The sequence below is a fragment of the Filicampus tigris genome, chromosome 5 (assembly GCF_054856515.1).
Source record: "Filicampus tigris isolate MCC_2025a chromosome 5, RoL_Ftig_1.0, whole genome shotgun sequence".
NCBI lineage: Eukaryota > Metazoa > Chordata > Actinopteri > Syngnathiformes > Syngnathidae > Filicampus > Filicampus tigris.
This window is the reverse complement of record NC_141221.1, coordinates 19,777,699-19,791,199: the sequence shown is the minus strand read 5'-3', so window position 1 is coordinate 19,791,199 and position 13,501 is coordinate 19,777,699. Positions and strand designations below refer to the sequence as shown.

The 13,501-nt window shown below is 42.1% G+C and overlaps 1 protein-coding gene across 1 annotated transcript; it reads right to left on the bottom strand.

The window, feature by feature from the left end:
* Positions 1–10,028: 10,028 nt before the first annotated feature.
* On the bottom strand, positions 10,029–13,099 carry fzd10 (frizzled class receptor 10). The gene has a single exon (XM_086031700.1). The coding sequence runs from the start codon at positions 12,461–12,463 to the stop codon at positions 10,712–10,714; it is 1,752 nt and encodes a 583-aa protein (XP_085887826.1). The 5' UTR covers positions 12,464–13,099; the 3' UTR covers positions 10,029–10,711.
* Between the last annotated feature and the right edge of the window lie 402 nt (positions 13,100–13,501).

The window sequence follows — 13,501 nt, the reverse complement described above, 5'->3', positions numbered from 1 at the left end:
TTGTTATCCAATCAGAATATTCACTATGTGTTGCCAAGGGCAAAGAGCTTTCTGCCTTGGCAGAAACGTCTTTGACAACTGAAGAGTAAAACACAGAGCAAGACATGTCATAGTTGAGGCTTAAAATGAGCTCACCTTTAATCAGTTCAGCAGAACATTTTCACATATTTGTCCACTTACCCTTTACTATATTTATAGTTTAAGTGTAGTATATCGACTGCCTGTACAGTAAAAATGATGCATATCTGTTTGAACTTGTAGTTAATGTAAGGCTGTGTGTGTATTCTTTATCTATTTTTCATTTCATCATTTATTAATTTTAAGTATTATTAATCTATTATATTATATATAACATCTTTGTGAATCAATTGTACTTGTTTATTCCACCCCAAAATTATTATATGTTGTTTGTCCATACAATGCTTACATTCATTGTACATTCCCATATTAACAGGGGTGCACATCCTTTTTTTTCATGGGTTAGGCTACTCACATTAGTACCAGGAGATTGACTTTGGTACTCACTAGTGGTTCAACGGATCACATAAGTCACGGTTCAGATCGGTCACGGATTTTGAGTCAGAGATCGGATTGTGTTTCGGATCAGCAAAAGAAAAAAAAGGAAAAAAAAGATGATTAGAACTTTGACTTCATTTATTTTATAAAACACTTTTGCCCATTAAAAAAAAATCCTAATGTCTAATATGGCCATTTAGGATTTGAGAACGCAATATAAGGCAGGGTGCCTTGTTATTTTATACACTGTACCATGTATAAAATAAGAATGTTCTTATTTTATACGTGGTACAGTGTATAACAAGGAATTATGCCAGACATTTTGCGCTGATTGTTTTCTTACAACTATTTAATGAGCAAAAGTCATGTCATGTCATCTTCCAAACCGCTTATCCTATACAGGGTCGCGGGGAGTTGCTGGAGCCTATCCCAGCCGTCAATGGGCGAAGGCAGACTACACCCCGAACTGGTCGCCAGCCAGTCGCAGGGCACACATAGACACTGTCACTGAGCGGGAATCGATCCCACGCTGCCCGCACACAACTCAGGCGTGTGTACCACTACACTATCAGTGGACCTATGAGCAAAAGTGTTTTTATAAAATAAATGAAGACAAGGTTTTGTTTTGGGCGGCTGGTTAGCACGTCCGCCTCACAGTTCAGAAGTCGTGGGTTCGATCCCGGCTCCGGCCTCCCTGTGTGGAGTTTGCATGTTCTCCCCGTGCCTGCGTGGGTTTTCTCCGGGTACTCCGGTTTCCTCCCATATTCCAAAAACATGCATGGTAAGTTGATTGGACTGTCTAAATTGCCCCTAGGTGTGATTGTGAGTGCGGATGTTTGTCTCTTTGTGCCCTGCGATTGGCTGGCAACCAATCCAGGGTGTCCCCCGCCTACTGCCCGAAGACAGCTGGGATAGACTCCAGTACGCAACCGCGACCCTTGTGAGGATAAGCGGTATGGATAATGAATGAATGAATGAATGTCTGTAGAATGGAGCTGATACATGCAGTCTGTAGAGGATACTCATCAAACCTGTAGCGCATTTTGCTTATGAGGAGTGGGCCAAGATACCTGCTGACAGTTGCACAAGTCTCAGAGCATTACAGAAACTATCTGATTACAGTGATTGCCTCAAAATGTGCAACAAAACATGAGGTTAATGGTACCACCAATGTTCCAGTAGCTTGATTGACCACAAACATTAGTTTTTCACCAATTAGCAATAAATATTTATGTAACTTTCTTCAGCGACCCTAACAAACTTTTCTTTCTTCAACGGAAGGATACAGACAATTTTGTCCGTATGTGTAGATAAGTAGGCCAGCTACCATTGGCCTGATTCTTATCAGCACCAGACATTCTGGCCCGCCACTGGTGTTGAGGCAACTGTAGTCTTGTGTCATTGCAATCCACTTGTTTTAGTGCTCAAATGATCACATGCACTGGGATCAGATAGCCTAACACGACTGTAAAGTCAGAATGTGCCTCAGTCCTGATCTTAAATTGCTTCAAGTCCTGTGGCCGTGTTAAGCAAGCTCAAAGCAAACTCAAGACATTATCTTGGAATTCTGTATGTTAAAACATTTTCGTTTTCTGCCTGCCAGTTTGTATTTACTTGAAAAAAAGGACATGAAAGACAATGCGGCGCTCATGACAACCTGAAAGCCATCTGACAAAGAGCATAAGTGTTACAATATGGCTTTTAAAACACTTGACTTGAGTAAGTGGATACTGACGGATACGGTAGCTGATTAAAGACCAATTTCATTCAAGCAGTATTGTGGTTTAATTTGATGTTGATCACGCGGTCGGGGTTTAGGTTGCAAAGGTGTGGTCCTATGAGCAGTGTGGCATATCTCGGGACTGTCTTGGTTTTATTGTGTTTCCAATGTAAAGTGCCCCCAAATACTGTTTGTGGTAGGTGGCTAGGGTTCGTTACAAAGGGTAGTGTTAGACACACAGCTGTGTCTTCATTGATCATGGAGAATTGTCAGGCGATGATGCAGTAAAATTAATTGAATGAGTAAAAAAAAAAAATACTGTGAATAACAGTGGATAGCAGAATAATGCAGTTGCCAGTTACAGTGATTTGCTGCTATTGTGCAGTAATAGAGAAATGTAAAGCATCGTCAAAAACTCTGAATTAAAGCAGATGTTTTTTTCTTGGGAGACGTTCACTTTTCGCGCCTTCTAAAATGTCATGCTGGGATTTTAAAATCATTCGCCATTTCATTAACTCTATTGGTAGGGTGTTACTCCTATAGCGAGTCACAGCTCACCTGTTTTCTGAAGCTGTGCTATGATTGGTCATTACCTGAGCCCTGAGAGACTGTGATGTCATTTTCAGTCGACAGAAGTGACAAAATGGCCACCGCCTTAGCTAGCTAAAAACAGGTGGCTTTCTCATATTCCACATACGCAATATTAATCAGAATGCCGTGTCTAGACTAGTGGGCCTACATAGAACATGAAACCATCCGTTATTCTTGAAAAAATATATTTCCAAAAATAGCCAATCAGAGAGATGGCTAAAAACTAGTGGATTAATTTGTATTCCACAAATGCAATATTGATCAGAATGCTTTGTTTTAACTAGTGGGCCTGCATAGAACATATTTTTGAAACAGTATGTTTGGGTTGACTTCCACTTTAATTAAATGTCTTGTGTTTTCTACTTTTGAAAAATAAATGAATTTTCTATGGGAACCACTGAAGATTCTATGTCTAATGTATGATAATATAGTATATTTTACACAAGTACATTTTGACAGTGCTGTTGTTTCTGCAACAAGGACAATAAATTGTATTCTGTTCTATTTTATTTGCTGTTTTCTTTTGTTTTTGCAAATGAATAAGTGTTCACTTTGTTAAATGCAGCAGTACAAATAAAAATGTACAGTGTGAAGGCAATGTCACGACAGAACAAATCAAACTGAGTGCACATTCCCTGGGTGGTTTGGAATGCTTTATTCTTATTTCTGTAAAGACTTGTCGACAAAAAGTAGACTAGATACACGGCATTGTTCATTGTCTCCACTGTTTCAGGTGTGGAATGATAATTATATACAAACATGGCCTACCGCAGTGCCTGCTGGTCAATCAAAGTGCTTTTTTTTTTTTTTTATATATAGGTGATATTGTTGATGATTTTGTTTGTTTGCAGTGTTTTGTTGACTGGATAACAATAAATCAATAATTTAATCAATGGCGGTTTGTCACTGTCCATTGCCTCGAGTGAATCTCAAACGTCTGCATTCCATTTATTCAGCCAACACGTTGTGCCCAAGTTTATGTGACAGTTGATTTGTGTTATTTCCTTTCATGTGATCTCCCTCTGCGACATGACTCTTTGTTTAGTTTGCTGAGCGTGTGTTTGAACCGCAGGCACGTTCTCTCAGCAGTGTTCACAATCACTGGGAGATCCGCCATCGATCTCTCCTCCTGTGCATCCTTCCCTAGCTCATGACCGTCTTTACACTCTCACTATCAAAAAAACCCATATAAAATAGATTTTTAAAAATGCGTGCACGTGTAGACTGTCTTTTGTGCTCGCTCTCCCTATGTCACCATCAATTCTGTCACTGGCTGGCAGTCACAAGCACAGCATGCAGGCACATGCGCACAGATTTGCTCTCATTTTTGAATGCAATTACACACATGATTGTGATTTCATGTCAAGTCGCTCTATAAATATGTGTATAATAATGTATTGAGAATATGAACTGAGATGGTTATTTTTGTCTGCATAGGATTGGTTTCTACAACCCCTAAATAGAAGATTATTCATCATCAACATGATTGCCATCATTTTGTCGAGCGGTTTACGAAGGTAGCAGATAATGCTGAAGCGCCGTCCTCGATTCTCTCGCCTCATAACCAACTTGCTTTTTATACATGCATCTGTAGAATGATGCTATCTGTCATTGAAACTCAAGGCTATCAAATGCTACCTAAAGTTTAATGGACGTGATTGCCTAGGTTTTGAAAATAAAGCTAAACGAATAGCATTTAGTCGTATCAAACTACAAAAAAAAAAGGCTCTTTAAAGTGGAAGTCAACCCCCAATTTTTTTTTTTCAAGAATATGTTCTATGCAATCCCACTAGTTGAAACAAGGCATTCTGATTAATATTGCGTTTGTGAAATATGAGTTAAGCAGCAAAATATAGCCATCTCAGGGGGCGGCCATTTTGTCACTTACGTCGACTGAAAATGACATCACAGTTGCTCAGGGCTCAGATAATGACCAATCATGGCTCAACTTCAGAAACCAGGTGAGCTATTATTGTTCATTACCTGAAGCCTGAGCAACTGTGATGTCATTTTCATTTGACGAAAGTGACAAAATGGCCACCCGCTGAGATGGCTAAAAATGAGGGGATTTTGCTATATTCCATAAATGAAACATTCATCAGAATGCAGTATTTAGACTAGTGGGCTTGCATAGAACATATTCTGGAAAAAATATGTTTGGGTTGACATCCCTTTAAAAACTGTACAGGGTCTTCATTAGCATCATAATCTTCTGCTTAAAGTCTTTGAACAACGTGTATTCAATGCAAGTAAACTTTTATCGCTCTCTGAAGCATCCTCTGAATTGACCTTTTGTTGATGCTGAATTCCATGAAGCCCGCTGGAAAGACTTTCCCTGGCTTTGCGTGAACACCTGCAGTTGGAGTTTGTTGTTTTTGTTTTCAACAGTGGTGGCAGTAGTTCTGCCATGTGGTTTGTCAACAACGGATCCTGTTTCGAAGAACATTCTAGGGATAGCATAAAATGTACTACTCGTTGAAGCTGTGTGATGGTCATGAAGCTTGTCAAACTGGCGCTGAACTTCAGTCAGGAACAGACAAAATTCTTGCCAGGCAGCATTTTTGCAATGCTGCTCCAATGTCACTTGGCGAGCCATGGGCAAGGGAGTGAAATGCTTACAAAAAAGGCAAAGCCTAAGCTGTCAAAAGCTGATGGCAACACATCTCAAAATTGAAGCATAATGTATAGTCAGTTTTTGGGACACCTTGTATTTCAAAACCTTCTTTCTGTAACCGTTTTTGAAACACCCTCTCAATGATGCAGAACAGTTGTATACTACTACAAACTACATTCCTCAACATTTTTTTAATTAATCCCTCCATCTCTAATGGTGTCAGGGCTGAGTCTGACAATTTGTAAAGACCTAATTATTTATACAATCTCTTGTATTGGATCACATTAGAAAGTGAAAGTGGGCTTGTTGTTTTGGCAGATTAATACAAATACTGTGCACTATATGTAGTGTGGAGTTCCAACGGTTTCCGGCGAGTTGTTCTGACAAAAAAAAAAAAAAAAAAAAAAAAAGACAACCCACTCAGTTGTTCCAGATGACCAATGAAAGTTTCTGTGTACTTTTTGGCCTTGCTGTACACGTAAGCATATATAGCATGTATCTAAAGGGGACACATTAGTCTTACGAGCTATGAAAAGGCATCGTCTGGCTCGTAGTGGAAAGTAGCAGAACTTGCCGGCGTATTGATGTTTTATTCAGCCTGACTAACTGGTCCTCGGAGGAAGTGTGTCGCTGGCCCGCTTGTATGCAGGGGGAGGGTCCGTTTGCGCAGGTCTCCATCAGTTAACACTAATCTGCCTGATCTTCTCCTCAAAGTCAGCACATGCAAATAAATATATTCAGTCGTCTTTCAAACCAAAGCCACTATCAAACACTTGTTTGATCAACAGAGTGCCCGCAAGGCAGTTCATTATGCTTTTGAAAAAATTCCCTGCCCCCTACTTAAACGAGGAGATCTCATTGTTGCCCGTTTTTATGTAATTGCTCTCACCTTCAACAGTAGATGAGCAACGAGGCACACTGAGGCGTGTGTGTGTGGGGGGGGGGGGGGGGGTGTGTGTGTGTTTCTGGGTACTATTAGGCACAGCTGTAGCAGCACATCGGGCATGTATACAGTACTTGTGTTGCCCTTGATTCGTTGCTATACAGATCAGTTCTGAAGATGAAGGCCACCCACACATGCTTGAACCATAATCCTCTGAAATCTGGATTTGTGCACCAGAAGAACTTGAGGGATGTGAGGGAGCTTTCATTGCATTCTTTGATAACTCTTTGGGTCTATGAAACTTGCTCCTCTAACTCTAGTTTTTCTATGCCCATCTTTCTCCAAGTTACAAATAGCTCTTCAGCGAGAAAACAAACCATTTTATTTGATGCACCAACTCTTTTCTGTCTCTTCTTCTGACTCTAAATCAGGAAGAACTTTCTGAAAGGCGACAGAATTACATTAAGATCAGCTGTCTCTAAAGACAAGCGTGAAGAAGAGTATGGCCGAGCACATTAGCAGCACATATGCTCAAAGAAGTCATCCGCCCACCCCCAAGCGCTAGTCAAATTCCTTTGTGTGTATGTCTGCGTGTCATGTATAAGTCTATGACATTGAGAGGCTCGGAACAGCTTTGCAAAATCAGACAGGCTTGAACTAGTAAACAGGTGCTTTTGTAGCAGCTGAGGATGAGGACGAAGGGCGTTCCCAAAAAGTCTGATCAAAGAGGAGCTGCCTCAGACGCCAGTCATCCCAGCAGCGTGATTTACGTCACTGTCTGTGTCAGCGAACTTTATGGCTGCTTGCAACAGAAGCAGACAAAGGCAATTTACACAGCCTTATATACTATGGCAACACACAGCGGAAAATAGGTGTGTCTATTCACTGACGACGCAGTGGCACAGTTCAAAGAACTGGTGAAGCTACTTTGCCAGTCTGACTTTTGCACAAGAGTATTTGTTGTGTCTATTTCCTTCATGGTCTGAATTACAGTTTTTTTTTTCTGAATGCTTAAACCCTAACATTGATTCTTGTAGCACAATTTCTAAAACTATTAATGCCTGTTGCAAAACCACTCGCAGAGTTTCCAAAACCAAAAGCGCAAAGACTGCTTTTTACTGAGTTTGCACATTTGTAACACACAACTCACTGCATTACACTCAATGTCCAAACGATCAACACACTCCTTGCAAAACTATACACATTTATTTACACTACTCTGCCAACAGTCTGGCTACACAGTCACAGGAGAAAACTGTAGATGATTAATTCACTTTGCAATCAGCCTGAGCGCTATAAATAAGCCACAGGTAAGCTGCCGTGGGAAGTACAATGGAGGGAGCAGGAAGAGTGAGAATAAAGGGAGGCCGAGGATGAAGATATGGAGGTGGAGAAGCAAAAGAGAGACGAGGAGGAGGACAAGAAAGTGAAGGAGGAAGAAGAGTAAGAAATATAATTACTGATGACATTATAGCAACAATAGTGGACCATGCAATCAATCAAGGAATGACTCAGAGGGACAACACGATGTAGATGTATTTTGTGTATAGTTTTAAGGAGTGTGTTGATCATTTGAACATTGGATATAAAGCAGTGAGATGTGTGTTATAAATTTGCAAACTCAGTACAAAGCAGCGTTTGTGCTTTTAGGTTTGCAAACTCAGTGAGTGGTATTGCAATAGATTCACTGTTAGAGTTTAAGCATTCAGAAATAAAAATGTAATGACCAATATGAGTGAAAGAAAATGTCGGGGGGGAAACATTTTGCATGGATGTTTAAGTACATCTGATCTAATAAAATAAGGTCTAGACTTCAAAATTCAATTCACCAAGACATACAGTACACACTGTGACAGCCCCCTTTTGAAAAAAAAGAAAAAAAGAAAAAAGAAAACCTTTCTCAACAGCAATACTTTTGCCATTGCTCTGAGCAGAATTTCTTCCCTTTGAAGAGAGAAGAAAAAAAGTGAAGCCTACATGGATGAAGGAACCCTGGAGGGGGGGCGCGCTAACCGTCACTTATATTTACAGCCTTCCTAGACACCTTGGGGGCTCTTATCCAGGTGGCCTTCGTAGAAGCTCTCAGAAGAGCTCACCTTTTCTCCTAAAGCCCCCACCCCACCTCCCGCCAAGTTACAGTATCAATAGGCACTGCTGTACTTTGATTCAGCCACATTGGGGTTGTGAGTCATGTGCTTTTGACTGTAAAAACAGGTTGGGTTGATGCAGGCACTTGAATGCCCTCAGGAATAAAAAGCATTATGTGGTTTCTGAAACTCTCTTGTACCAAAAACAGGACTGCATGCAACATAAGCTTTAAACGCTCACATACAATAGATTTGAAATGAGTAATGCTGTAAGAGTTTTTTTCTAAATGCCCCAATTTTTTTTTTCACATGCATTTTTTTCCTAGAATATTAAGTGATTTAATGTGTGTTGTAGTTCTTAGAGCATGCACCTCGAATTCACAACATCTCTGTTTACTCTTAATGCTAGGAACATATTCGCTCAATAATAGCTGTTTTAAAACCCAACCAGATGTGTCTTTAGAAATGCCACCATGCTTTGCTGATAAAGAAGGGAAGAGATGACAGATATTTTGTATTTTGGCTTTGCGGCAATCCTCTTTTCAAAGTCAACCCGTTCAAACTGTCTAATCCTGTACTGAATGAGAGCTGGATTATTGAACAAGCCCCTTCATTGATACACACCAACGCATTCAAGAGAGGAGGGCGAGAATGGGCTGAAACCAAGTTGTGTATGTGCTGGACCAGGAGTCACACACAAGGTTGGACGCACATTAATGTTGAAAATGAACATTCTAAACGAAAGCACTTCACCTTTCACGTTTCGATTTTACAAAACAATCGTTTGAACGCTATGTGTTTATTGAAAATGAATTAAATTAGCTCTGCATGACAAAACTTTCCTTATTGATTAAAAACGAATTTAATATCTTACAGAAACACAGTAATGTATACTCACTTGGCCACAGCTGCACAATCTGATACAATCCAATACAAAAAGTTTTATAAAAATCGGCCTTTATAAATATAGTATAATAATGTTCAGTTTTGGAGGTTTTAATAATACATTGAATATTTTATACATTGTAGTTTGAGCTTGAGGTGGTGCAGGACTACTCCGAATCATAGAGCTAAGTCTGAACTAAATACCGCATATAAATACAAAAACAGTTCTCAGTATGATACAGCGCATCACAGCACCTTGCAAACTACAAGTACAACAATAAGCAGAGTTGCATTAAAAATGTCCAGATGGCACCAGTTAAAACTGCATATTATTGTCCCTGGTAAGGCAGAATTTTAGATACAGCTCTTGTTTCTAATGTCATTGCAGCTGGTCCCAACGCTGCGGCCACTGAGTGAATAGCGGTAATTTAATATTTGATTAGTTGTAGCATCATAAAATATTGCTTCTTTCTTTAGTGACAGATCAATATTTGTAACAAAATATGCAACATTTGACATAGCGGCACAGAGTAAGATAAATGATTTGGACTCTTCTTTCAGCTGCTAGTGTAACCATGGCAAAGGCTGCAAAAACAAAAACGTTTTTTTTTTTTTTTGTGGGAGCTAGCGACCCTTGTGAGGATAAGCGGTGTAGATAATGGATGAATGGATGATAGACCATAGCAATAACAACTCAACTGCAACACAATGCAAAGTTGACCAGCATTTAAAACTAGAACGTTTTTTTTTTTTAATAAAATCTGCAGTTTTAGAAATACATACAAATGTTTTCTTGTGCTATAAAACGGCAACTGAAACATCAATAGCGCATATGAACAACTTTTCAATACAGAGTGCTTAATTAATTTACAGCATGGATTTGCCTCACAAAAGGCAGTTGAGAAGGTCTGGGCTGCTTTTCAACAGCTGTTCTCGCCCTAGTTCAAACATATATGACACTGCCGGTCCATTTCCATTAAAAAGCCTCTAAACACAACGCTCATCTCTGACCATTTGCCTCCATTGTCTCTGGGGTCCTTTCTTCGTTTGTAATCTTCCACAGTACAAGTGTTTTTGTCGCGTGGAGGCAAAACATCTATTGCACATTATTCAAATAACCCCATGGCACAGCTCAATTGGTTATTCCACTCCTTTTCTGATAATTGAAATAGCACATTTTTTTTCTCCACCAGGATCCTCAGTAGGATAACAGACGAGAAGCAGTTTGTTTGTTTTTTCACAAAGGCAGCTCTTGTTGCTTGAGATACAACGACAACAACAACGACGACAACAAACACGTTGCATGATATTCTGTGCCGCTTGCATAAATACATCATGGCGCTCTTGAATAAAATGTCTCATGGTAAGGGTTTTCAAAGTGTTTTATGGGGTCTATACACAGGAAGAGAGCCAGCTCATACACATGTGGGAGGGGGCCGGGTGGGTTCATACTTAGTAGTGTGCCCTTTGAGAGACGGGTGAGGTTTCATGTATGGCCGGCTGCTGGTGAACACGCTGCTTGCCTTCCTTCTCGTTCTCTTCCGTAGTTTCCTGCTGAACACGTTCTGCCACGACTGCAGGGTCTTGGAGGTCCAGATCCACATGCCACTGGTGATGCCCACCACCAGCAACATGAAGACCTTCACCATGAAGACCTCAACGGCGGGGATGGACGTCGTCAAAAGGCACTCAGACTCCTGTCCACTGTTGTGCTTGCACTTGTCCTCCGTAGCCAGCATGCGCCAGTAGTCCATGTTGAGTCGCTCATAGAAGTAGCAAGCGATGACACATGTGGCCGGGACGGTGTAAAGCACAGAAAAGACCCCGATGCGAACCATCAATTTCTCCAGCTTGTCTGTGTTCTCCCCTTCTGTTTTCATGATCTTCCTGATGTTGAAGAGGGCCACAAAGCCGGACAGGAGAAAGGAAGTGCCCGTGATAAGGTAGCAGGAGAGAGGAATGAGCACAAAGCCAGTGAGCGCTTTGACGTCCATGCTGCCCACATAGCACACACCCGTCAGCTCATCTCCCGCCACCTTCCTCATCACCAGGATCATGATGGTCTTCACGGCTGGGATGGCCCACGCCGCTAGGTGGAAGTAGCTGCTGTTGGCCTCGATGGCTTCGTGACCCCACTTCTTGCCAGCGGCCAGAAACCACGTGAGGGTCAAGATAACCCACCAAAGGGAGCTTGCCATGCCAAAGTAATACAGGATCAGGAACACAATAGTGCAGCCGGTGCTCTCCAGGCCCTCCTGGATGACATACTGGACCCCGTTGTCTCTGTCACAGGCGATTTTGTCAGCTCCCACGAAAAGTCGGACGAGGTAGCCCACAGAGTAAACACAGTAGGACATAGAGAGGAAGATGATGGGCCTCTCTGGGTATTTGAAGCGCTGGGGGTCAATGAGGAAAGTGAGCACGGTGAAAGCGCTGGAGACAAAGCACAGGATGGACCAGATGGCGATCCATACCAAGGAGAACTGCTTGTCGCCTTGAGTCCAGTACACATCCACTTTGGGGTAACATTTCGGGGCACACGACTCGCTTTTCTCAACATAGTGGAACTTGCCAGGGTTGCTGCATGTCTTCCTGCTGCCGGTGTCCTTCGGGTGCAGGTCTGCTCCATTCAGGGGGCGATGCAGTCTGAAATCTGGTGGCTGGGTGTGCGAGACTTTGGGAGGCTCGTCCGAGCCGTTGTTGGGCGCCTCCATGCAGAGGTAGTTGGGGTCGTTTTTGGTGGGTAGCCGTGAGCAGTCCAGCGAGTCCGGCCAGGGGAAGTTGAACTGTTCCAAAATAGGTGAGCACTTCACTTTGACCTGTTCACACATTACTCTGCAAGCGGGGATGGGGTTGGACACCTGCTCGGTGCACATGGGGGCATAAAGCGAACAAAGAAAAAAATTGAGATGGCTGTGGCATCCAAACTGGATCAGCGTTGCAAATTCTTGCAGTTTCATGGCCGCTTCTTTTTGGTTGTCGTGCCCCATGAGATTTGGCATGCGAGTCATGTTGTAGCCAATGTCCTTACACAGGGGGATGCTGATTTGTTGACATTTCCCCTCTCCTGGCCAGTCTGGGTCAATGGAGCTAATGGCTGAGCCTTCGGTGATGCACAGCACCAGCAAAATGAACAGCGTGAGGTTCAGGATTGCAGTTGAACACATCCTTACTACTTGAGTTGAAAAACAATGAAAAAACTGTCCATCATTGGTTATCTTATACACGTTTTATGAAACCAGATCAGAGTGGCTGAACTTACACAGCTTAATGTTGCAAGACCACCTTGCCCACCAAACTTCAATAAAAACATAAATCCCGCACTGGTCCAAAAATAGAGTTTTGCAGAAGGAAGCGTGCGTTGCAGCCCATGCTGTCGGGCGCGCTGTTTGTGATTCAAGAGTTGCAGCATGCGGGTTCAGTCATTCCATCGCGTTAATCTCCAAAAGCCTCAAATGTGTGCATAAAAAAATCGCTTTGGCCGCGCATTCCAAGAGAAATCACTGCAAAAGTCGGAATCCCCTCGTTTCATGCGACTTTTCCGTCCGACGTTGTCTAGCAGCGGCGTGCTTTCCGTCCCAGCGCAAAAAGTTGGAAGAGCCTCACTCACACTACAAGTAGAGCGCCTCCCCAGCTCTTTTTTTCTCCCCCGGTTGGTCACAGTGACGTCCGACTCAAATAAACATCCTCGGTGATAAAATCACGCGTCTGCCACAACTAATGTGGAATGGCTGTGCTCCTGGGAGGCGGGCTGATGATGCGTTTAGTGGCAGCGCTTGTCTGAGCTGGTCCCGGTCCAACCTGCCAAAGATCCGCCTTCAAAGACAGCCACTTAGCATAAGAAAGATGACACTGACACGCGGATTATTTCCTAATCGTGTGGAACAGCTTGTTCATTACTGCATTTAAACGGCCCTGCAGCCTCTTCTGTTTGCATGTGCTCGACCACAAACTTCACACACAGTTCAATATGTGGGCTTTTTTTTTTTAACAAGAATCCTTAAATATTGCACCGTACGTTTGCTTCCAATAAGCACCGCGTCAACCCCGCATTAAACCAGAATTTAGTCATCTTGAAGAGACAGTGTGTTTCTCACTTTCTGGTTTTCTCATGCGCGTTATATTTTGTATTATGTATTCATTATACACGCGCCGAAAACTTAATGTTACATGTGTGCCAGTACAAGAGCTCTTAAAGATAAAAT

What these genes read in the sequence shown, in the direction of transcription:
- fzd10 (XM_086031700.1), bottom strand. Translation starts at nt 12,463, where the DNA reads ATGTGTTCAACTGCAATCCTGAACCTCACGCTGTTCATTTTGCTGGTG.